The sequence below is a fragment of the Salvelinus alpinus genome, chromosome 5 (genome assembly GCF_045679555.1).
Source record: "Salvelinus alpinus chromosome 5, SLU_Salpinus.1, whole genome shotgun sequence".
Classification (NCBI taxonomy): Eukaryota; Metazoa; Chordata; class Actinopteri; order Salmoniformes; family Salmonidae; genus Salvelinus; species Salvelinus alpinus.
Window position 1 is genome coordinate 1,153,379 of NC_092090.1, and position 22,712 is coordinate 1,176,090.

Sequence of the window (22,712 nt, forward strand, 5' to 3'; positions counted from 1 at the left end):
AAAATACATCTGGGCTATTTTTATCCAAAGCGACACATGTTTTACGACCCATTGACTGCATGATTGCTTTTTGAATACAGTAGCTCTCTATGGTTGGTTGGCTTCTGAAATATCGTAACGTGAAATGGCAGAAACTCCAATGAATGTTGACACCGGTATGGCGCCAGTCTAAGAAAGAGATTACTGTGATTTAGAACGTCAAGTTGGAAGGAACAACTCCTGATCACACCAGTATCACATTCCACGGCAGCACTGTGTCCACACACACACAGGAACTAGAGACATTTTAATGAGAAATACCTTTTATTAATAAATCATGATTTATCATTTAATATGGTGTGGCAATACTTTGCCGCAGTACATCAGAGTGTTGTTTCAAAATCAACAAACCTCAAACAGAATTTGTATCAATAAAAGAGGTCACACACACAAGCACATCAGCTGCAGTCATTTGCAGCAGAAAGTATTGAAGGTTACCAATACACTGCAGTGATACAGTATATGACTGAGGAAGTCATTCACAACCACACTGCTCATTACATCTGATGAAGGTTACCAATACACTGCAGTGATACAGTATATGACTGAGGAAGTCATTCCCAACCACACTGCTCATTACATCTGATGAAGGTTACCAATACACTGCAGTGATACAGTATATGACTGAGGAAGTCATTCACAACCACACTGCTCATTACATCTGATGAAGGTTACCAATACACTGCAGTGATACAGTATATGACTGAGGAAGTCATTCACAACCACACTGCTCATTACATCTGATGAAGGTTACCAATACACTGCAGTGATACAGTATATGACTGAGGAAGTCATTCCCAACCACACTGCTCATTACATCTGATGAATGACCTAGTATTTAGTTGTCCATGTGGAAACCCTAAATTATGTATCTTCTTAAGGAGTGAAAATAGCTTTTTCAAATTGACTTTATTTGTTAATGATGTAGAAACGCAGGCAAACCACCACATGAAAGTTACCAGATATATCCTGATACTTACAATGATGACTTAACTAATTTCAACTGGAACCCATCTGTCTGTAGGATGGTGGTAACATGAATATAGATCTGTCAGTAGGATGGTGGTAACATGAATATAGTTCTGTCAGTAGGATGGTGGTAACATGAATATAGTTCTGTCTGTAGGATGGTGGTAACATGAATATAGTTCTGTCTGTAGGATGGTGGTAACATGAATATAGTTCTGTCTGTAGGATGGTGGTAACATGAATATAGTTCTGTCAGTAGGATGGTGGTAACATGAATATAGTTCTGTCAGTAGGATGGTGGTAACATGAATATAGTTCTGTCAGTAGGATGGTGGTAACATGAATATAGTTCTGTCAGTAGGATGGTGGTAACATGAATATAGTTCTGTCAGTAGGATGGTGGTAACATGAATATAGTTCTGTCAGTAGGATGGTGGTAACATGAATATAGTTCTGTCAGTAGGATGGTGGTAACATGAATATAGTTCTGTCAGTAGGATGGTGGTAACATGAATATAGATCTGTCAGTAGGATGGTGGTAACATGAATATAGTTCTGTCAGTAGGATGGTGGTAACATGAATATAGTTCTGTCAGTAGGATGGTGGTAACATGAATATAGTTCTGTCAGTGGGATGGTGGTAACATGAATATAGTTCTGTCAGTAGGATGGTGGTAACATGAATATAGTTCTGTCAGTGGGATGGTGGTAACATGAACTGGCGATATGGTGCACTATACCAGCCATACTCAATAAGGACCGTAGGACCCAGAACAAGTTAAAACATTTTTTTTTTAAACATAACATTTTCACATTTAATTCGGTCGGGATTTGACTCCTGGTATCATATGAACACACAGAAGACATGTAAAATGTGTAGAATTGGAACGGTTTGGGTCACATGGGTTGTGAGAGTCTGTTACACTGGTCCCGTGTGGCTCAGTTGGTAGAGCATGGCGCTTGCAACGCCAGGGTTGTGGGTTCATTCCCCACGGGGGGACCAGGATGAATATGTATGAACTTTCCAATTTGTAAGTCGCTCTGGATAAGAGCGTCTGCTAAATGACTTAAATGTAAATGTAAATAAATGACAATATCCATCCGGACCTTTGCCATCTAGGACATCTGTGTGAGCGGGTCATCTCTAATGACAGTATCCATCCAGATCTTTGCTATCTAGGACATTTGTGTGAGCGGGTCATCTCTAATGACAATATCCATCCGGACCTTTGCTATCTAGGACATCTGTGTGAGCGGGTCATCTCTAATGACAATATCCATCCGGACCTTTGCCATCTAGGACATCTGTGTGAGCGGGTCATCTCTAATGACAATATCCATCCGGACCTTTGCCATCTAGGACATCTGTGTGAGCGGGTCATCTCTAATGACAGTATCCATCCGGACCTTTGCCATCTAGGACATCTGTGTGAGCGGGTCATCTCTAATGACAGTATCCATCCGGACCTTTGCTATCTAGGACATCTGTGTGAGCGGGTCATCTCTAATGACAATATCCATCCGGACCTTTGCCATCTAGGACATCTGTGTGAGCGGGTCATCTCTAATGACAGTATCCATCCGGACCTTTGCCATCTAGGACATCTGTGTGACCAGATAATCTCTAATAGTATTAGAGTACCCCTGGACTACTGTGTTCATTGACATATTTAAAGAAACTATTCATGTTTTTAGTGCCATGTTTGCAGCACATTATACAGAAGGACATGTTTGGACAAAAGACTAAGTAGGAAAAAACTATAACTATTCCCTTGTCATTTTCTTATCAGGGTCAAATGAAAAACATTTGTATAAAACAAATTATTAACAAGCACAATAAATATACATACAGGGTCAAATAAATACTATTTTTTGTTTCCAAAATCATGATTTGTAAGGAGGATCCCTGCCATTTAATCTGTCTCTTTTCATGCTTTAGAACTGTGGTTCCCAACCATGGGCACTAGGACCCCTGGGGGTACTTGGCCTATCCTCAGGAGGTACTGGAGAAGACTCCTGAGACCACAGGCCTACTGGTAAAATGCACCTGAGAGGGTACTCCAGGGGTAGTCCGGGCAGAGCAACATTTAGTTGGTGGTACAGTAACAGATAAAGGTTGTGAACTGCTTTAGAATGCTGCCTGTTCCTCTGACAGTGTCTAAGGTTCCATCCATAGAACCATTCTAGTTCTATGATTCCCTTCCTGGAGTGTTCTGGAATTTTCTTATTCTACTGCATCGACATGTAAGGCCAATTAAAACTGCTTCCGGAAAGCAACATATCCCTAATGAGAGTTTCTATTGGTGTTTTTCCGACCAACCGGATGAAGAATAACTGTTCTATAACGGACGAGGAGACGGTGCGTAGAGAGGGCAGACGGAGTAGTAGCTTCCCAAACCGGTTCGGTTGGTTAGGGTACTGGCTCCTGATGTACTCTTCCAGGGCGCACTGGGACTTCTCCTGAAGATCGTCCACGTGAGTCACGTCTGACAGACCGCACGCATCTATAAAAACAGAATTCAAATCAGAAATCATTATCAATAATATAGGCTTATCTTCTTCGTGTACAATGCAATATTGGCTAATATTAGATCATCAATTAATTACAAAGTACACAATGGCTGAGTTTACACAGGCAGCCCAATTCCGATCTTGTTTTTGCTCTTTTGATCAATCGGATCAGTTCTTTAACCAATAATTGGGCAAACTATCAGAATTGGGCTGCTTGTGTAAATCCAGCAAATACGGCATAGACATTTAACGCCTACTGTAATTTTTCGAAATCAGTATTAATATAGGCTATTGTTAATACAGTATGTTGTATGCCTATATAGGCCCACTCCAATTTATGAAATCAATTTAACTGCGTTAAAAACAAGACAAAGCAAATTATGCCGTATTTTCTTAACTCAAAATGGCGCTACAGGGGCTTATCAATAGAACACGGCCCTCTCTTTGAATTTAAACGGGTCTGAAATAACATCACAAACAGGCCTATATAACGTACAGCCCTGTCTGCTAAATAAAACGGGTCTGAAATAACATCACAACAGGCCTATATAACGTTCAGCCCTGTCTGCTAAATAAAACGGGTCTGAAATAACATCACAAACAGGCCTATATAACGTACTGCCCTGTCTACTAAATAAAACGGGTCTGAAATAACATTACAAACAGGCCTATATAACGTACAGCCCTGTCTACTAAATAAAACGGGTCTGAAATAACATCACAACAGGCCTATATAACGTACAGCCCTGTCTACTAAATAAAACGGGTCCGAAATAACATCACAAACAGGCCTATATAACGTACAACCCAGTCTGCTAAATAAAACGGTTCTGAAATGCATAATAAACGGGGCTTTAGAACGTACAGCCCTGTCTGCTAAATAAAACGGGGCTTTAGAACGTACAACCCTGTCTGCTAAATAAAACGGGTCTGAAATGCATAATAAACGGGGCTTTAGAACGTACAACCCTGTCTGCTAAATAAAACGGGTCTGAAATGTATAATAAACGGGGCTTTAGAACGTACTGCCCTGTCTGCTAAATAAAACGGGTCTGAAATGCATAATAAACGGGGCTTTAGAACGTACAGCCCTGTCTGCTAAATAAAACGGGTCTGAAATGCATAATAAACGGGGCTTTAGAACGTACAACCCTGTCTGCTAAATAAAACGGGTCTGAAATGCATAATAAACGGGGCTTTAGAACGTACAACCCTGTCTGCTAAATAAAACGGGTCTGAAATGCATAATAAACGGGGCTTTAGAACGTACAACCCAGTCTTTGAAATGAAACGGGTCCGCAATAACATTACAAACAGTCCTATAGGCCTTTACTCAGACTGCTCCACACTATAGATGCACTCTTCAAATGCATTTTTTAAAAGCAGATTTAAAAACATAATTCTGAATGCAACGCTGTGGTGCTGTCCATGTTGCTACCTCCATGTTATCTGAGGATACACGCTTAGAAAAACGGCTTCCAAAAGGGTTCATCGACTGTCCCCATAGAATAACCTTTTTTTGGCTTCCCTCTGTGGAAAGGGTTCTAAGGTTATTCAAAGGGTTCTCGTATGGGGCCAGCCGAAGAACCCTTTTAGGTTCTAGAAGACACCGTTTTTCCTGAGTGTAGCAGCGCTACAATAGAGGGGTGAATAACGGGTTCTGGCCTGGTTCTACAACACGTGCACAGAACACCGCTCCTGGCTCTGCTGTGACGAGTCTAATACTATTTATTTTACCGTCAGTCAAGGCATCCATCGACTTGAGTTGACAAAATACATGATTTCATTTTATTTTATTTTATAGGACATAAAAAATGAATGTTCATTCATCTCGCCACCATAAGACCTTTTAGGCTCAGGCCTAGTTGTTTAAATACATTACGGCATTTAAGAAATTCTGCAAAACGAAATTAAATATAGGTAGACTTTTCTTTATTCTTTATTATTAAACATTAAAATTTTCTGTCGGTAATGGTTAAGTTGTGTGGCTGATGATAGGTGAATAACCTACATGTCTGTAGGACATTCACCTAGCAAAATTAGCCTGTAACATATTTTGATAATAATTATTATTAGTTTGAAAATAAATCAAATTAATTAAATCAAACGCCCAATAATATTATTAATCATATCATATAATTCACAGGGGCCTATATAATAACCATGCTGAATTAATTATTGTAAAAACAAAAATATAAAATCATCATATATTTATATAATTCACGAACGTTGTTGAGTCCAATTGCCTCAATGTTGTTGAAGGTATTTATAGTAGACCTCTTACGTTTCCACATTCTGCATTCAACTCGTAGGATTGGTTGAAAAGTGAATTTGAGGGGTAATTGATATACTTCATTTGTGGTGATTTGGGGAACACAACTACAGCTGTTCCTGTTGCCGATGAGGGTGCTGCTAGTCTATGTTTCGGTTTGTATTGATACCAGTCATAGTAAACAGCAGTGAAGCATAGCGTTGTGTGTTTACCTGACGTAAAGAGAACTATAGCCTTAATGCAGCTGTACTCGGCTGAGTCGACATGCAGAACCTTCAGCTTCTCCACCTGCTCCTGGAAGAGCCGGATATGGTCCATGAAAGACACGACTCTCTCCGCCGACATGGGGGCGGCGTGCAGCCCTGCCGCGGCCAGGAGAGGAGCCACATGCACCGGCATTGAGCACTGGGCCGCGTTCAGCACGAACAACTCGCTCCAAGTGAGCCGGAGCAGGGCGACCTGGTCGGTGATCTGGAGGTCGGGGAAGAAGGGGATGTTTCGGGCCCACTCCACCGCCGAGAACAGCATCCGGGCGGCCAGCTCACAGATGTTCTCGATCCCCACGAGGTTGTTGGACTGCATACACTGCGTGCTGTATCTGGAGGTGGGGTAGGGCTCGGCTCGCATGAGCAGGGAGATGTATCCAGATAGGTAGGAGTGGCATTGGAGAGGGTCTCCGCTGGTTATGGAGAACTGACCGTGGTACGGTTGAGTAGGGAGCATCCTCCCTCTCTGAACGGCTGTGATACAACGAGACAGAGACAGTATTCATGTCTGGTAGATAACAGTGCGTTGGCCTACAAGGTGACATATCAATATTAATGTCTGGTAGATAATGGTGCGTTGGCCTACAAGGTGACATATCAATATTAATGTCTGGTAGATAACGGTGCGTTGGCCTACAAGGTGACATATCAATATTAATGTCTGGTAGATAACGGTGCGTTGGCCTACAAGGTGACATATCAATATTAATGTCTGGTAGATAACGGTGCGTTGGCCTACAAGGTGACATATCAATATTAATGTCTGGTAGATAACGGTGCGTTGGCCTACAAGGTGACATATCAATATTAATGTCTGGTAGATAACGGTGCGTTGGCCTACAAGGTGACATATCAATATTAATGTCTGGTAGATAACGGTGCGTTGGCCTACAAGGTGACATATCAATATTAATGTCTGGTAGATAACGGTGCGTTGGCCTACAAGGTGATATATCAATATTAATGTCTGGTAGATAACGGTGCGTTGGCCTACAAGGTGACATATCAATATTAATGTCTGGTAGATAACGGTGCGTTGGCCTACAAGGTGACATATCAATATTAATGTCTGGTAGATAACGGTGCGTTGGCCTACAAGGTGACATATCAATATTAATGTCTGGTAGATAACGGTGCGTTGGCCTACAAGGTGATATATCAATATTAATGTCTGGTAGATAACGGTGCGTTGGCCTACAAGGTGACATATCAATATTAATGTCTGGTAGATAACGGTGCGTTGGCCTACAAGGTGACATATCAATATTAATGTCTGGTAGATAACGGTGCGTTGGCCTACAAGGTGATATATCAATATTAATGTCTGGTAGATAACGGTGCGTTGGCCTACAAGGTGATATATCAATATTAATGTCTGGTAGATAACGGTGCGTTGGCCTACAAGGTGATATATTAATGTCTGGTAGATAACGGTGCGTTGGCCTACAAGGTGACAGATACTACTGGTAAGTGTAGTGAATAACGGCGTGTCCGTCTGAATACATGCCTACCAATCCTGATGGAACGAAACGGGTTCTAGCGCTTGATTCCTACAAGGTTCTAGATCCTATAGAACTCTTTCTACGCGTGGAAAAACACACACAACCCACTGCCTTTATTCCTCTGAGACAATAAGCTCATGGACAATAACAGCACGGAGACTATTATTAGGAGCTCAATAATGGAGATTTAACAGTGTTATATTATCTTATAGCCTATCTGAACTACACGTATGAATATGTTGTTATAATGTATTGAGTTTACGAACCTTATCTTTAGAGAATCTGTCTTGGTTTTAAATCATTGGCTTGTAATGACTACAGCTACAGGCTATAGTGACCTAAAGGGAGATGAGAAACACGCGTGTTTACCTTCTCTCCGCATTCCCACTTTGACACATTTCTTGAGGCGGCAGTACTGGCATTGGTTCCTGTGGTGTTGATCAATGGGACAGTTCCTGCTAGCGCGGCAGGTGTAGCAGAGGTTCCGTCTGACGCTCCGTTTGAAGAAGCTCTTACACCCCTCACATGTCAACTGGCCATAGTGCTTCCCGCTGGATTTATCCCCGCACACCACACACGCGATCTGCTGCGGCTGTTGTTTGTCCACGGAGTTAGTCCACGTTTGGCTAGTGATAGAATGAGATGTATTGCTTGAATGAGCGCCGTGGGGTGTCTGATGTGTTGAGGGGATATCCAGAGAGGATATGGGACTGAGGTGTCCCGTTAGGTCGGTAGAGAGGGATAACGGTCCGACTTGAGAGACGGGGGAAGAGATTCCGCCCTGAGAGTCGCGGGCGACATCGTCCTCGCCGTTTCTCCACGTTACCATCGCCATATCTATCCGTCAATGTTTCCAAACTTTCCGTTTCGTTGTTACCCCAGTGTGCTGCCCGCGGGTGTCGACAAGTAAAGGCACAAATATATAAATACACAATTATTGCATCGTTGTATTCAGTAATTAAGATGCATAAAGCATAACAGTATGTAAAGTGCGGGTAGTTCTGACTGAATATAGTTAGCCACTCAGCAAATTAAAGTAACATTTCTAAATAGCTCGGTCCAGAGAATCAACCCAGTCTGAGTGATGCACCATCAGAAACACACACCTGCATCCAGTCACAATCCACACTGGAGTCAAAGCATTTTCCCTTTTCCAACATGTGAGTCATTCTCTATTCCCTCTATCCAACCCAGTAGAACGGTGCACACTAATCAGATACCCGGTGTTGTATGGAGCCGAGGCGGTGACGCAGCAACTAGAACTGGGTTCATGAAAACAGCTGCACCGTGGCTCGTGCTATTCCGATGAGATAGAAGTTATCGTAAAAAAGAAAGACAACGGCGAGAGAAAGCGGTTTCTGATGATGGCTGGACGTGTCCTGTAGAATGGGATAATGTGCTTGGACAAGACGGGTGTGCCTCTGACGTCTCCATTGAGCGGGTCAGCCATATAAGGAGCGAGGAAGTCCTTTGGTCTGTGCGCGAATGGAGAAGGCCCAGTACCAGGTGGAAACTAGGCCTATTGGTTTACCGGAATAGAGTTCTCATTGGTTTTGGAGAGATCGGGGTTTAGAGAGATGAACTAGCATGCCGCACGTTCATTGGTTTATTTCTGATAACACAGCTCTGTATCTCCCTGTGTGTCTGTATATATAGACTACCACTGGGTATTAAATGGCTCCATACAGCTCTGTATCTCCCTGTGTGTCTGTATATATAGCCTACCACTGGGTATTAAATGGCCCCATACAGCTCTGTATCTCCCTGTGTGTCTGTATATATAGCCTACCACTGGGTATTAAATGGCTCCATACAGCTCTGTATCTCCCTGTGTGTCTGTATATATAGCCTACCACTGGGTATTAAATGGCCCCATACAGCTCTGTATCTCCCTGTGTGTCTGTATATATAGCCTACCACTGGGTATTAAATGGCTCCATACAGCTCTGTATCTCCCTGTGTGTCTGTATATATAGCCTACCACTGGGTATTAAATGGCTCCATACAGCTCTGTATCTCCCTGTGTGTCTGTATATATAGCCTACCACTGGGTATTAAATGGCTCCATACAGCTCTGTATCTCCCTGTGTGTCTGTATATATAGCCTACCACTGGGTATTAAATGGCTCCATACAGCTCTGTATCTCCCTGTGTGTCTGTATATATAGCCTACCACTGGGTATTAAATGGCTCCATACAGCTCTGTATCTCCCTGTGTGTCTGTATATATAGCCTACCACTGGGTATTAAATGGCTCCATACAGCTCTGTATCTCCCTGTGTGTCTGTATATATAGCCTACCACTGGGTATTAAATGGCTCCATACAGCTCTGTATCTCCCTGTGTGTCTGTATATATAGCCTACCACTGGGTATTAAATGGCTCCATACAGCTCTGTATCTCCCTGTGTGTCTGTATATATAGCCTACCACTGGGTATTAAATGGCTCCATACAGCTCTGTATCTCCCTGTGTGTCTGTATATATAGCCTACCACTGGGTATTAAATGGCTCCATACAGCTCTGTATCTCCCTGTGTGTCTGTATATATAGCCTACCACTGGGTATTAAATGGCTCCATACAGCTCTGTATCTCCCTGTGTGTCTGTATATATAGCCTACCACTGGGTATTAAATGGCTCCATACAGCTCTGTATCTCCCTGTGTGTCTGTATATATAGCCTACCACTGGGTATTAAATGGCTCCATACAGCTCTGTATCTCCCTGTGTGTCTGTATATATAGCCTACCACTGGGTATTAAATGGCTCCATACAGCTCTGTATCTCCCTGTGTGTCTGTATATATAGCCTACCACTGGGTATTAAATGGCCCCATACAGCTCTGTATCTCCCTGTGTGTCTGTATATATAGCCTACCACTGGGTATTAAATGGCCCCATACAGCTCTGTATCTCCCTGTGTGTCTGTATATATAGCCTACCACTGGGTATTAAATGGCTCCATACAGCTCTGTATCTCCCTGTGTGTCTGTATATATAGCCTACCACTGGGTATTAAATGGCTCCATACAGCTCTGTATCTCCCTGTGTGTCTGTATATATAGCCTACCACTGGGTATTAAATGGCTCCATACAGCTCTGTATCTCCCTGTGTGTCTGTATATATAGCCTACCACTGGGTATTAAATGGCTCCATACAGCTCTGTATCTCCCTGTGTGTCTGTATATATAGCCTACCACTGGGTATTAAATGGCTCCATACAGCTCTGTATCTCCCTGTGTGTCTGTATATATAGCCTACCACTGGGTATTAAATGGCTCCATACAGCTCTGTATCTCCCTGTGTGTCTGTATATATAGCCTACCACTGGGTATTAAATGGCTCCATACAGCTCTGTATCTCCCTGTGTGTCTGTATATATAGCCTACCACTGGGTATTAAATGGCTCCATACAGCTCTGTATCTCCCTGTGTGTCTGTATATATAGCCTACCACTGGGTATTAAATGGCTCCATACAGCTCTGTATCTCCCTGTGTGTCTGTATATATAGCCTACCACTGGGTATTAAATGGCTCCATACAGCTCTGTATCTCCCTGTGTGTCTGTATATATAGCCTACCACTGGGTATTAAATGGCTCCATACAGCTCTGTATCTCCCTGTGTGTCTGTATATATAGCCTACCACTGGGTATTAAATGGCCCCATACAGCTCTGTATCTCCCTGTGTGTCTGTATATATAGCCTACCACTGGGTATTAAATGGCCCCATACAGCTCTGTATCTCCCTGTGTGTCTGTATATATAGCCTACCACTGGGTATTACATGGCTCCATACAGCTCTGTATCCCCCTGTGTGTCTGTATATATAGCCTACCACTGGGTATTAAATGGCTCCATACAGCTCTATATCTCCCTGTGTGTCTGTATATATAGCCTACCACTGGGTATTAAATGGCTCCATACAGCTCTGTATCTCCCTGTGTGTCTGTATATATAGCCTACCACTGGGTATTAAATGGCCCCATACAGCTCTGTATCTCCCTGTGTGTCTGTATATATAGCCTACCACTGGGTATTAAATGGCCCCATACAGCTCTGTATCTCACTGTGTGTCTGTATATATAGCCTACCACTGGGTATTAAATGGCCCCATACAGCTCTGTATCTCCCTGTGTGTCTGTATATATAGCCTACCACTGGGTATTAAATGGCCCCATACAGCTCTGTATCTCCCTGTGTGTCTGTATATATAGCCTACCACTGGGTATTAAATGGCTCCATACAGCTCTGTAACAGTGATACATTATATTACATTTAGACAGCATACTGGTTGTAATACATGTAGTTTCCTCTATTAGGTTGTAACAGGGATAAATTATATTACATTTAGACAGCATACTGGTTGTAATACATGTAGTTTCCTCCTCTATTAGTGTCACGTTCCTGACCTGTTTTCCTTGTTTTTGTATGTGTTTAGTTGGTCAGGGCGTGAGTTGGGGTGGGCATTCTATGTTATGTGTTTCTATGTTGGGTTAAATGTGTTGCCTGATATGGTTCTCAATTAGGGGCAGGTGTTTGACGTTTCCTCTGATTGAGAACCATATTAAGGTAGGCTGGGTTTGTTTGGTCAGTAATCTGATGCCTCCTAGTGACAGACTGGGTTTGTTTGGTCAGTAATCTGATGCCCCCTAGTGGCAGACTGGGTTTGTTTGGTCAGTAATCTGATGCCCCCTAGTGACAGACTGGGTTTGTTTGGTCAGTAATCTGATGCCCCCTAGTGGCAGACTGGGTTTGTTTGGTCAGTAATCTGATGTCCCCTAGTGACAGACTGGGTTTGTTTGGTCAGTAATCTGATGCCCCCTAGTGGCAGACTGGGTTTGTTTGGTCAGTAATCTGATGGCCCCTAGTGACAGACTGGGTTTGTTTGGTCAGTAATCTGATGCCCCCTAGTGACAGACTGGGTTTGTTTGGTCAGTAATCTGATGCCCCCTAGTGGCAGACTGGGTTTGTTTGGTCAGTAATCTGATGCCCCCTAGTGGCAGACTGGGTTTGTTTGGTCGGTAATCTGATGCCTCCTAGTGACAGACCAGGTTTGTTTGGTCGGTAATCTGATGCCTCCTAGTGACAGACTGGGTTTGTTTGGTCAGTAATCTGATGTCCCCTAGTGACAGACCAGGTTTGTTTGGTCAGTAATCTGATGCCTCCTAGTGACAGACTGGGTTTGTTTGGTCAGTAATCTGATGCCCCCTAGTGACAGACCAGGTTTGTTTGGTCAGTAATCTGATGCCCCCTAGTGACAGACTGGGTTTGTTTGGTCGGTAATCTGATGCCTCCTAGTGGCAGACTGGGTTTGTTTGGTCAGTAATCTGATGTCCCCTAGTGGCAGACTGGGTTTGTTTGGTCAGTAATCTGATGCCCCCTAGTGACAGACTGGGTTTGTTTGGTCAGTAATCTGATGCCCCCTAGTGGCAGACTGGGTTTGTTTGGTCAGTAATCTGATGCCTCCTAGTGACAGACTGGGTTTGTTTGGTCAGTAATCTGATGTCCCCTAGTGACAGACTGGGTTTGTTTGGTCGGTAATCTGATGCCCTCTAGTGGCAGACCGGGTTTGTTTGGTCAGTAATCTGATGCCTCCTAGTGACAGACTGGGTTTGTTTGGTCGGTAATCTGATGCCTCCTAGTGACAGACTGGGTTTGTTTGGTCGGTAATCTGATGCCCCCTAGTGGCAGACTGGGTTTGTTTGGTCAGTAATCTGATGCCTCCTAGTGACAGACTGGGTTTGTTTGGTCGGTAATCTGATGCCCTCTAGTGGCAGACTGGGTTTGTTTGGTCAGTAATCTGATGCCTCCTAGTGACAGACTGGGTTTGTTTGGTCGGTAATCTGATGCCTCCTAGTGACAGACTGGGTTTGTTTGGTCGGTAATCTGATGCCCTCTAGTGGCAGACTGGGTTTGTTTGGTCGGTAATCTGATGCCCCCTAGTGGCAGACCAGGTTTGTTTGGTCGGTAATCTGATGCCTCCTAGTGACAGACTGGGTTTGTTTGGTCGGTAATCTGATACCCCCTAGTGGCAGACTGGGTTTGTTTGGTCAGTAATCTGATGCCCCCTAGTGGCAGACTGGGTTTGTTTGGTCAGTAATCTGATGCCCCCTAGTGGCAGACTGGGTTTGTTTGGTCAGTAATCTGATGCCCCCTAGTGGCAGACTGGGTTTGTTTGGTCAGTAATCTGATGCCCCCTAGTGGCAGACTGGGTTTGTTTGGTCGGTAATCTGATGCCCCCTAGTGGCAGACTGGGTTTGTTTGGTCAGTAATCTGATGCCCCCTAGTGGCAGACTGGGTTTGTTTGGTCAGTAATCTGATGCCCCCTAGTGGCAGACTGGGTTTGTTTGGTCAGTAATCTGATGTCCCCTAGTGGCAGACTGGGTTTGTTTGGTCAGTAATCTGATGTCCCCTAGTGACAGACTGGGTTTGTTTGGTCAGTAATCTGATGCCCCCTAGTGACAGACTGGGTTTGTTTGGTCAGTAATCTGATGCCCCCTAGTGGCAGACTGGGTTTGTTTGGTCAGTAATCTGATGCCCCCTAGTGGCAGACTGGGTTTGTTTGGTCAGTAATCTGATACCCCCTAGTGGCAGACTGGGTTTGTTTGGTCAGTAATCTGATGCCCCCTAGTGACAGACTGGGTTTGTTTGGTCAGTAATCTGATGCCCCCTAGTGGCAGACTGGGTTTGTTTGGTCAGTAATCTGATGTCCCCTAGTGGCAGACTGGGTTTGTTTGGTCAGTAATCTGATGCCCCCTAGTGGCAGACTGGGTTTGTTTGGTCGGTAATCTGATGCCCCCTAGTGACAGACTGGGTTTGTTTGGTCAGTAATCTGATGCCCCCTAGTGGCAGACTGGGTTTGTTTGGTCAGTAATCTGATGCCTCCTAGTGACAGAGCGGGTTTGTTTGGTCAGTAATCTGATGCCCCCTAGTGACAGACTGGGTTTGTTTGGTCAGTAATCTGATGCCCCCTAGTGGCAGACTGGGTTTGTTTGGTCAGTAATCTGATGCCCCCTAGTGGCAGACTGGGTTTGTTTGGTCAGTAATCTGATGCCCCCTAGTGACAGACTGGGTTTGTTTGGTCAGTAATCTGATACCCCTTAGTGACAGACTGGGTTTGTTTGGTCAGTAATCTGATACCCCCTAGTGGCAGACTGGGTTTGTTTGGTCAGTAATCTGATGCCTCCTAGTGACAGAGCGGGTTTGTTTGGTCAGTAATCTGATGCCCCCTAGTGACAGACTGGGTTTGTTTGGTCAGTAATCTGATGCCTCCTAGTGACAGAGCGGGTTTGTTTGGTCAGTAATCTGATACCCCCTAGTGGCAGACTGGGTTTGTTTGGTCAGTAATCTGATGCCTCCTAGTGACAGAGCGGGTTTGTTTGGTCAGTAATCTGATGCCCCCTAGTGACAGAGCGGGTTTGTTTGGTCAGTAATCTGATGCCTCCTAGTGACAGAGCGGGTTTGTTTGGTCAGTAATCTGATGCCCCCTAGTGACAGAGCGGGTTTGTTTGGTCAGTAATCTGATGCCCCCTAGTGACAGAGCGGGTTTGTTTGGTCAGTAATCTGATGTCCCCTAGTGGCAGACTGGGTTTGTTTGGTCGGTAATCTGATGTCCCCTAGTGGCAGACCGGGTTTGTTTGGTCAGTAATCTGATGCCCCCTAGTGGCAGACCAGGTTTGTTTGGTCAGTAATCTGATGCCCCCTAGTGGCAGACTGGGTTTGTTTGGTCAGTAATCTGATGCCCCCTAGTGACAGACTGGGTTTGTTTGGTCGGTAATCTGATGCCCCCTAGTGGCAGACCGGGTTTGTTTGGTCAGTAATCTGATGCCCCCTAGTGACAGACTGGGTTTGTTTGGTCAGTAATCTGATGTCCCCTAGTGACAGACTGGGTTTGTTTGGTCAGTAATCTGATGCCCCCTAGTGACAGACTGGGTTTGTTTGGTCAGTAATCTGATGCCCCCTAGTGGCAGACTGGGTTTGTTTGGTCGGTAATCTGATGCCCCCTAGCGGCATACTGGTGTTAACTGTAGTCAACGACACACTTACATGTCCCAGACCAATCAGATGCTCTACCTGCTGAGAGAGCACCAGGCAGATGTCCCAGACCAATCAGATGCTCTGCTTGCTGAGAGAGCACCAGGCAGATGTCCCAGACCAATCAGATGCTCTACTTGCTGAGAGAGCACCAGGCAGATGTCCCTGTACTGAGAGCACCAGGGAAGGACTGTACTGTAGGGAAGGACTGTACTGTAGGGAAGGACTGTACTGTAGGGAAGGACTGTACTGTAGGGAAGGACTGTACTGTGGGGAAGGACTGTACTGTAGGGAAGGACTGTACTGTAGGGAAGGACTGTACTGTAGGGAAGGACTGTACTGTGGGGAAGGACTGTACTGTAGAGAAGGACTGTACTGTAGGGAAGGACTGTACTGTAGGGAAGGACTGTACTGTAGGGAAAGACTGTACTGTAGAGAAGAACTATACTGTAGGGAAGGACTGTACTGTAGGGAAAGACTGTACTGTAGGGAAGGACTGTACTATAGGGAAGGACTGTACTGTAGGGAAGGACTGTACTGTAGGGAAGGACTGTACTTTAGGGAAGGACTGTACTGTAGGGAAGGACTGTAGGGAAGGACTATACTGTAGGGAAGGACTGTACTGTACGGAAGGACTGTAGGGAAGGACTATACTGTAGGGAAGGACTGTAGGGAAGGACTGTAGGGAAGGACTGTAGGGAAGGACTGTAGGGAAGGACTATACTGTAGGGAGGACTATACTGTAGGGAAGGACTATACTGTAGGGAAGGACTATACTGTAGGGAAGGACTGTACTGTACGGAAGGACTGTAGGGAAGGACTGTACTGTAGGGAAGGACTGTACTGTAGGGAAGGACTGTATTGTGGGGAAGGACTGTACTGTAGAGAAGGACTGTACTGTAGGGAAGGACTGTACTGTAGGGAAGGACTGTACTGTAGGGAAAGACTGTACTGTAGGGAAGGACTGTACTGTAGGGAAGGACTGTACTGTAGGGAAGGACTGTAGGGAAGGACTGTACTGTAGGGAAGGACTGTACTGTAGGGAAGGACTGTAGGGAAGGACTGTAGGGAAGGACTATACTGTACGGAAGGACTGTACTGTACGGAAGGACTGTAGGGAAGGACTATACTGTAGGGAAGGACTGTAGGGAAGGACTGTAGGGAAGGACTGTAGGGAAGGACTATACTGTAGGGAAGGACTATACTGTAGGGAAGGACTGTACTGTACGGAAGGACTGTAGGGAAGGACTATACTGTAGGGAAGGACTGTAGGGAAGGACTGTACTGTAGGGAAGGACTATACTGTAGGGAAGGACTCTACTGTAGGGAAGGACTGTAGGGAAGGACTCTAGGGAAGGACTATACTGTAGGGAAGGACTATACTGTAGGGAAGGACTATACTGTAGGGAAGGACTGTACTGTAGGGAAGGACTGTACTGTAGGGAAGGACTATACTGTAAGGAAGGACTATACTGTAGGGAAGTACTGTAGGGAAGGACTGTCCTGTAGGGAAGGACTATACTGTAGGGAAGGACTATACTGTAGGGAAGGACTACACTGTAGGGAAGGACTACACTGTAGGGAAGGACTGTACTATAGGGAAGGACTGTACTGTAGGGAAGGACTGTACTGTAGGGAAGGACTATACTGTAAGGAAGGACTATACTGTAGGGAAGGACTGTAGGGAAGGACTGTCCTGTAGGGAAGGACTATACTGTAGGGAAGGACTACACTGTAGGGAAGGACTGTACTATAGGGAAGGACTGTACTGTAGGGAAGGACTGTACTGTAGGGAAGTACTGTAGGGAAGGACAGTAGGGAAGGACTATACTGTAGGGAAGGACTCTACTGTAGGGAAGGACTGTAGGGAAGGACTCTAGGGAAGGACTATACTGTAGGGAAGGACTATACTGTAGGGAAGGACTATACTGTAGGGAAGGACTGTACTGTAGGGAAGGACTGTACTGTAGGGAAGGACTATACTGTAAGGAAGGACTATACTGTAGGGAAGTACTGTAGGGAAGGACTGTCCTGTAGGGAAGGACTATACTGTAGGGAAGGACTATACTGTAGGGAAGGACTACACTGTAGGGAAGGACTACACTGTAGGGAAGGACTGTACTATAGGGAAGGACTGTACTGTAGGGAAGGACTGTACTGTAGGGAAGGACTATACTGTAAGGAAGGACTATACTGTAGGGAAGGACTGTAGGGAAGGACTGTCCTGTAGGGAAGGACTATACTGTAGGGAAGGACTACACTGTAGGGAAGGACTGTACTATAGGGAAGGACTGTACTGTAGGGAAGGACTGTACTGTAGGGAAGTACTGTAGGGAAGGACAGTAGGGAAGGACTATACTGTAGGGAAGGACTGTACTGTACGGAAGGACTGTAGGGAAGGACTATACTGTAGGGAAGGACTGTAGGGAAGGACTGTAGGGAAGGACTGTAGGGAAGGACTATACTGTAGGGAATGACTGTACTATAGGGAAGGACTGTAGGGATGGACTATACTGTAGGGAAGGACTGTAGGGAAGGACTGTAGGGAAGGACTATACTGTAGGGAAGGACTATACTGTAGGGAAGTACTGTAGGGAAGTACTGTAGGGAAGGACTGTAGGGGAGGACTGTAGGGAAGGACTGTACTGTAGGGAAGGACTATACTGTAGGGAAGGACTTTAGGGAGGAACTGTAGGGAAGGACTGTAGGGAAGGACTGTAGGGAAGGACTATACTGTAGGGAAGGACTATACTGTAGGGAAGGACTATACTGTAGGGAAGGACTGTAGGGAAGGACTATACTGTAGGGAAGGACTGTAGGGAAGGACTATACTGTAGGGAATGACTGTACTATAGGGAAGGACTGTAGGGATGGACTATACTGTAGGGAAGGACTGTACTGTAGGGAAGAACTGTACTGTAGGGAAGGACTATACTGTAGGGAAGGACTTTAGGGAGGAACTGTAGGGAAGGACTGTAGGGAAGGACTGTAGGGAAGGACTATACTGTAGGGAAGGACTATACTGTAGGGAAGGACTGTAGGGAAGGACTATACTGTAGGGAAGGACTGTAGGGAAGGACTATACTGTAGGGAATGACTGTACTATAGGGAAGGACTGTAGGGATGGACTATACTGTAGGGAAGGACTGTACTGTAGGGAAGAACTGTACTGTAGGTGTACATCAGGGCCAGATTTACTAATTGTTACCACCTGCAGGGCCAAATCACAAACGTGTGGTGTTGAAGGGTATTAGTTTACACCCCATCCTGTTGTTGAGGGTTATTAGTTTACACCATATCCTGGTGTTGAGGGGTATTAGTTTACACCCCATCCTGGTGTTGAGGGGTATTGAGTTTACACCCCATCCTGTTGTTGAAGGGTATTAGTTTACACCCCATCCTGTTGTTGAGGGTTATTAGTTTACACCCCATCCTGGTGTTGAGGGGTATTAGTTTACACCCCATCCTGGTGTTGAGGGGTATTAGTTTACACCCCATCCTGATGTTGAGGGGTATTAGTTTACACTCCATCCTGGTGTTGAAGGGTATTAGTTTACACCCCATCTTGGTGTTGAGGGGTATTAGTTTACACCCCATCCTGGTGTTGAGGGGTACTAGTTTACACCCCATCCTGGTGTTGAGGGGTATTAGTTTACACCCCATCCTGTTGTTGAGGGGTATTAGTTTACACCCCATCCTGGTGTTGAGGGGCATTAGTTTACACTCCATCCTGGTGTTGAAGTTATTAGTTTACACCCCATCCTGGTGTTGAGGGGTATTAGTTTACACCCCATCCTGGTGATGAGGGGCATTCGTTTACACTCCATCCTGGTGTTGAGGGGTATTAGTTAACCCTAACCCTAAGGTCCCTCAGTCGAGCAGTGCATTTTAAACACAGGTTCAAGCACAAAGACCACGAAGCTTTTCCAATGCCTCGCAAAAAAGGCACCTATTGGTAGATTTTAAAAAAGCTGACATTGAATATCCCTTTGAGCAGGGTGACGTTTTTCATTACACTTTGGATAGTGTATCAGTACATCCAGTCACTACAAAGATACAGGCGTCCTTCCTAACTCAGTTGCCGGAGAGGAAGGAAACTGCTTTGGGATTTCACCATGAGGCCAATGGTGACTTTAAAACACAGAGTTTAATGGCTGTGATAGAAAACAGAGGATGGATCAACAACGTTGGCGTTACTCCACAATACTAACCTAAATGCCGTAGTGAAAAGAAGGCCCTCTGTGCTTCAGCTTTTCAACCTCTGCCATGACGTGGATTCAGAGCTATCTAATAAACGGAGGGTTTTCTGTTTTCTTTTTTTCTTTATTGGGAGCTTCTCTAATGTCAAACATGAAGAGTTTGGTGTACCGCAGGGAAGCTCTTTAGGTCCTCTACTTTTTTCTATTTTTACCAATGACCTGCCACTGGCATTAAACAAAGCATGTGTGTACATGTATGCTGATGATTCAACCATATATGCATCAGCAACCACAGCTAATGAAGTCGCTGAAACCCTTAACAAAGAGTTGCAGTCTGTTTTGGAATGGGTGGCCAGTAATAAACTGGTCCTGAACATCTCTACAACTAAGAGCATTGTATTTGATACAAATCATTCCGTAAGTTCTGGACCTCAGCTGAATCTGGTAATGAATGGTGTGGCTGTTGAGCAAGTTGAGGAGACTAAATTACTTGGTGCTACCTTAGATTGTAAACTGTTATGGTCAAAACATATAGATTCAACGGTTGTAAAGATGGGGAGAGGTCTGTCAGATTTTTTGACACCACCCTCCGCAAAGCAAGTCCTGCAGGCTCTAGTTTTGTCTTGTCTTGATTATTGTCCAGTCGTGTGGTCGAGTGCTGCAAGGAAAGACCTAGTTAAGCTGCAGCTGGCCCAGAACAGAGCGGCATGTCTTGCTCTTCATTGTAATGAGAGGGCTGATATAAATACTATGCATGCCAGTCTCTCTTGATTAAGAGTTGAGGAAATACTAACTGCGTCACTACTTGTTTTTATAAGAAACATAAATGTGATGGAAATTCCAAATTGTTTGCACATTCAACTTACACACAGCTCTGACACACACACATACCCCACCAGACGTGCCACCAGGGGTCTTTTCACAGTCCCCAGGTCCAGAACAAATTAAAGGAAAAGTACAGTATTATAGAGCCATGAGTGCATGGAACTTCCATCTTATGAAGTGCAAGTGAACAGCAAACCTGGTTTCAAAAACACTTAAAGCAAAACCTCACGACACAACGCCTCTCCCCCATGTGACCTACTTGTTGTGTGTACTGACATGTGACCTACTGGTTGTGTGTATGTACTGACATGTGACCTACTGGTTGTGTGTATGTACTGACATGTGACCTACTGGTTGTGTGTATGTACTGACATGTGACCTACTGGTTGTGTGTATGTACTGACATGTGACCTACTGGTTGTGTGTACTGACATGTGACCTACTGGTTGTATGTACTGACATGTGACCTACTGGTTGTGTGTATGTACTGACATGTGACCTACTGGTTGTGTGTACTGACATGTGACCTACTGGTTGTGTGTATGTACTGACATGTGACCTACTGGTTGTGTGTATGTACTGACATGTGACCTACTGGTTGTATGTACTGACATGTGACCTACTGGTTGTATGTACTGACATGTGACCTACTGGTTGTATGTACTGACATGTGACCTACTGGTTGTGTGTACTGACATGTGACCTACTGGTTGTATGTACTGACATGTGACCTACTGGTTGTCTGTACTGACATGTGACCTACTGGTTGTCTGTACTGACATGTGACCTACTGGTTGTGTGTATGTACTGACATGTGACCTACTGGTTGTGTGTACTGACATGTGACCTACTGGTTGTATGTACTGACATGTGACCTACTGGTTGTATGTACTGACATGTGACCTACTGGTTGTATGTACTGACATGTGACCTACTGGTTGTATGTACTGACATGTGGCCTACTGGTTGTATGTACTGACATGTGACCTACTGGTTGTATGTACTGACATGTGACCTACTGGTTGTATGTACTGACATGTGACCTACTGGTTGTGTGTATGTACTGACATGTGACCTACTGGTTGTGTGTATGTACTGACATGTGATCTACTGGTTGTGTGTACTGACATGTGACCTACTGGTTGTATGTACTGACATGTGACCTACTGGTTGTGTGTATGTACTGACATGTGACCTACTGGTTGTGTGTATGTACTGACATGTGACCTACTGGTTGTGTGTACTGACATGTGACCTACTGGTTGTGTGTATGTACTGACATGTGACCTACTGGTTGTGTGTACTGACATGTGACCTACTGGTTGTGTGTATGTACTGACATGTGACCTACTGGTTGTGTGTATGTACTGACATGTGACCTACTGGTTGTATGTACTGACATGTGACCTACTGGTTGTGTGTGTGTACTGACATGTGACCTACTGGTTGTATGTACTGACATGTGACCTACTGGTTGTGTGTATGTACTGACATGTGACCTACTGGTTGTGTGTACTGACATGTGACCTACTGGTTGTGTGTATGTACTGACATGTGACCTACTGGTTGTGTGTGTGTACTGACATGTGACCTACTGGTTGTGTGTGTGTACTGACATGTGACCTACTGGTTGTATGTACTGACATGTGACCTACTGGTTGTGTGTATGTACTGACATGTGACCTACTGGTTGTGTGTATGTACTGACATGTGACCTACTGGTTGTGTGTATGTACTGACATGTGACCTACTGGTTGTATGTACTGACATGTGACCTACTGGTTGTATGTACTGACATGTGACCTACTGGTTGTGTGTATGTACTGACATGTGGCCTACTGGTTGTGTGTATGTACTGACATGTGACCTACTGGTTGTGTGTACTGACATGTGACCTACTGGTTGTGTGTATGTACTGACATGTGACCTACTGGTTGTGTGTATGTACTGACATGTGACCTACTGGTTGTATGTACTGACATGTGACCTACTGGTTGTGTGTATGTACTGACATGTGACCTACTTGTTGTATGTACTGACATGTGACCTACTGGTTGTGTGTATGTACTGACATGTGATCTACTGGTTGTGTG

The 22,712-nt window shown here is 44.7% G+C and overlaps 1 protein-coding gene across 1 annotated transcript; it reads right to left on the reverse strand.

The window, feature by feature from the left end:
• Positions 1–290: 290 nt before the first annotated feature.
• On the reverse strand, positions 291–9,156 carry LOC139575398 (COUP transcription factor 2-like). The gene is made up of 3 exons (XM_071400325.1): positions 7,929–9,156; positions 6,004–6,531; positions 291–3,512 (listed from the first exon to the last, which is right to left on the reverse strand). The coding sequence occupies exons 1-3, from the start codon at positions 8,392–8,394 to the stop codon at positions 3,238–3,240; spliced, it is 1,269 nt and encodes a 422-aa protein (XP_071256426.1). The 5' UTR covers positions 8,395–9,156; the 3' UTR covers positions 291–3,237.
• Between the last annotated feature and the right edge of the window lie 13,556 nt (positions 9,157–22,712).

What these genes read in the sequence shown, in the direction of transcription:
- LOC139575398 (XM_071400325.1), bottom strand. Translation starts at nt 8,394, where the DNA reads ATGGCGATGGTAACGTGGAGAAACGGCGAGGACGATGTCGCCCGCGAC. An exon ending in AGTGGGAATGCGGAGAGAAG is followed by an intron (nt 6,532 to 7,928) that starts GTAAACACGCGT and finishes GTTGTATCACAG; the next exon opens with CCGTTCAGAGAGGGAGGATG. An exon ending in TATAGTTCTCTTTACGTCAG is followed by an intron (nt 3,513 to 6,003) that starts GTAAACACACAA and finishes CTGTTTTTATAG; the next exon opens with ATGCGTGCGGTCTGTCAGAC.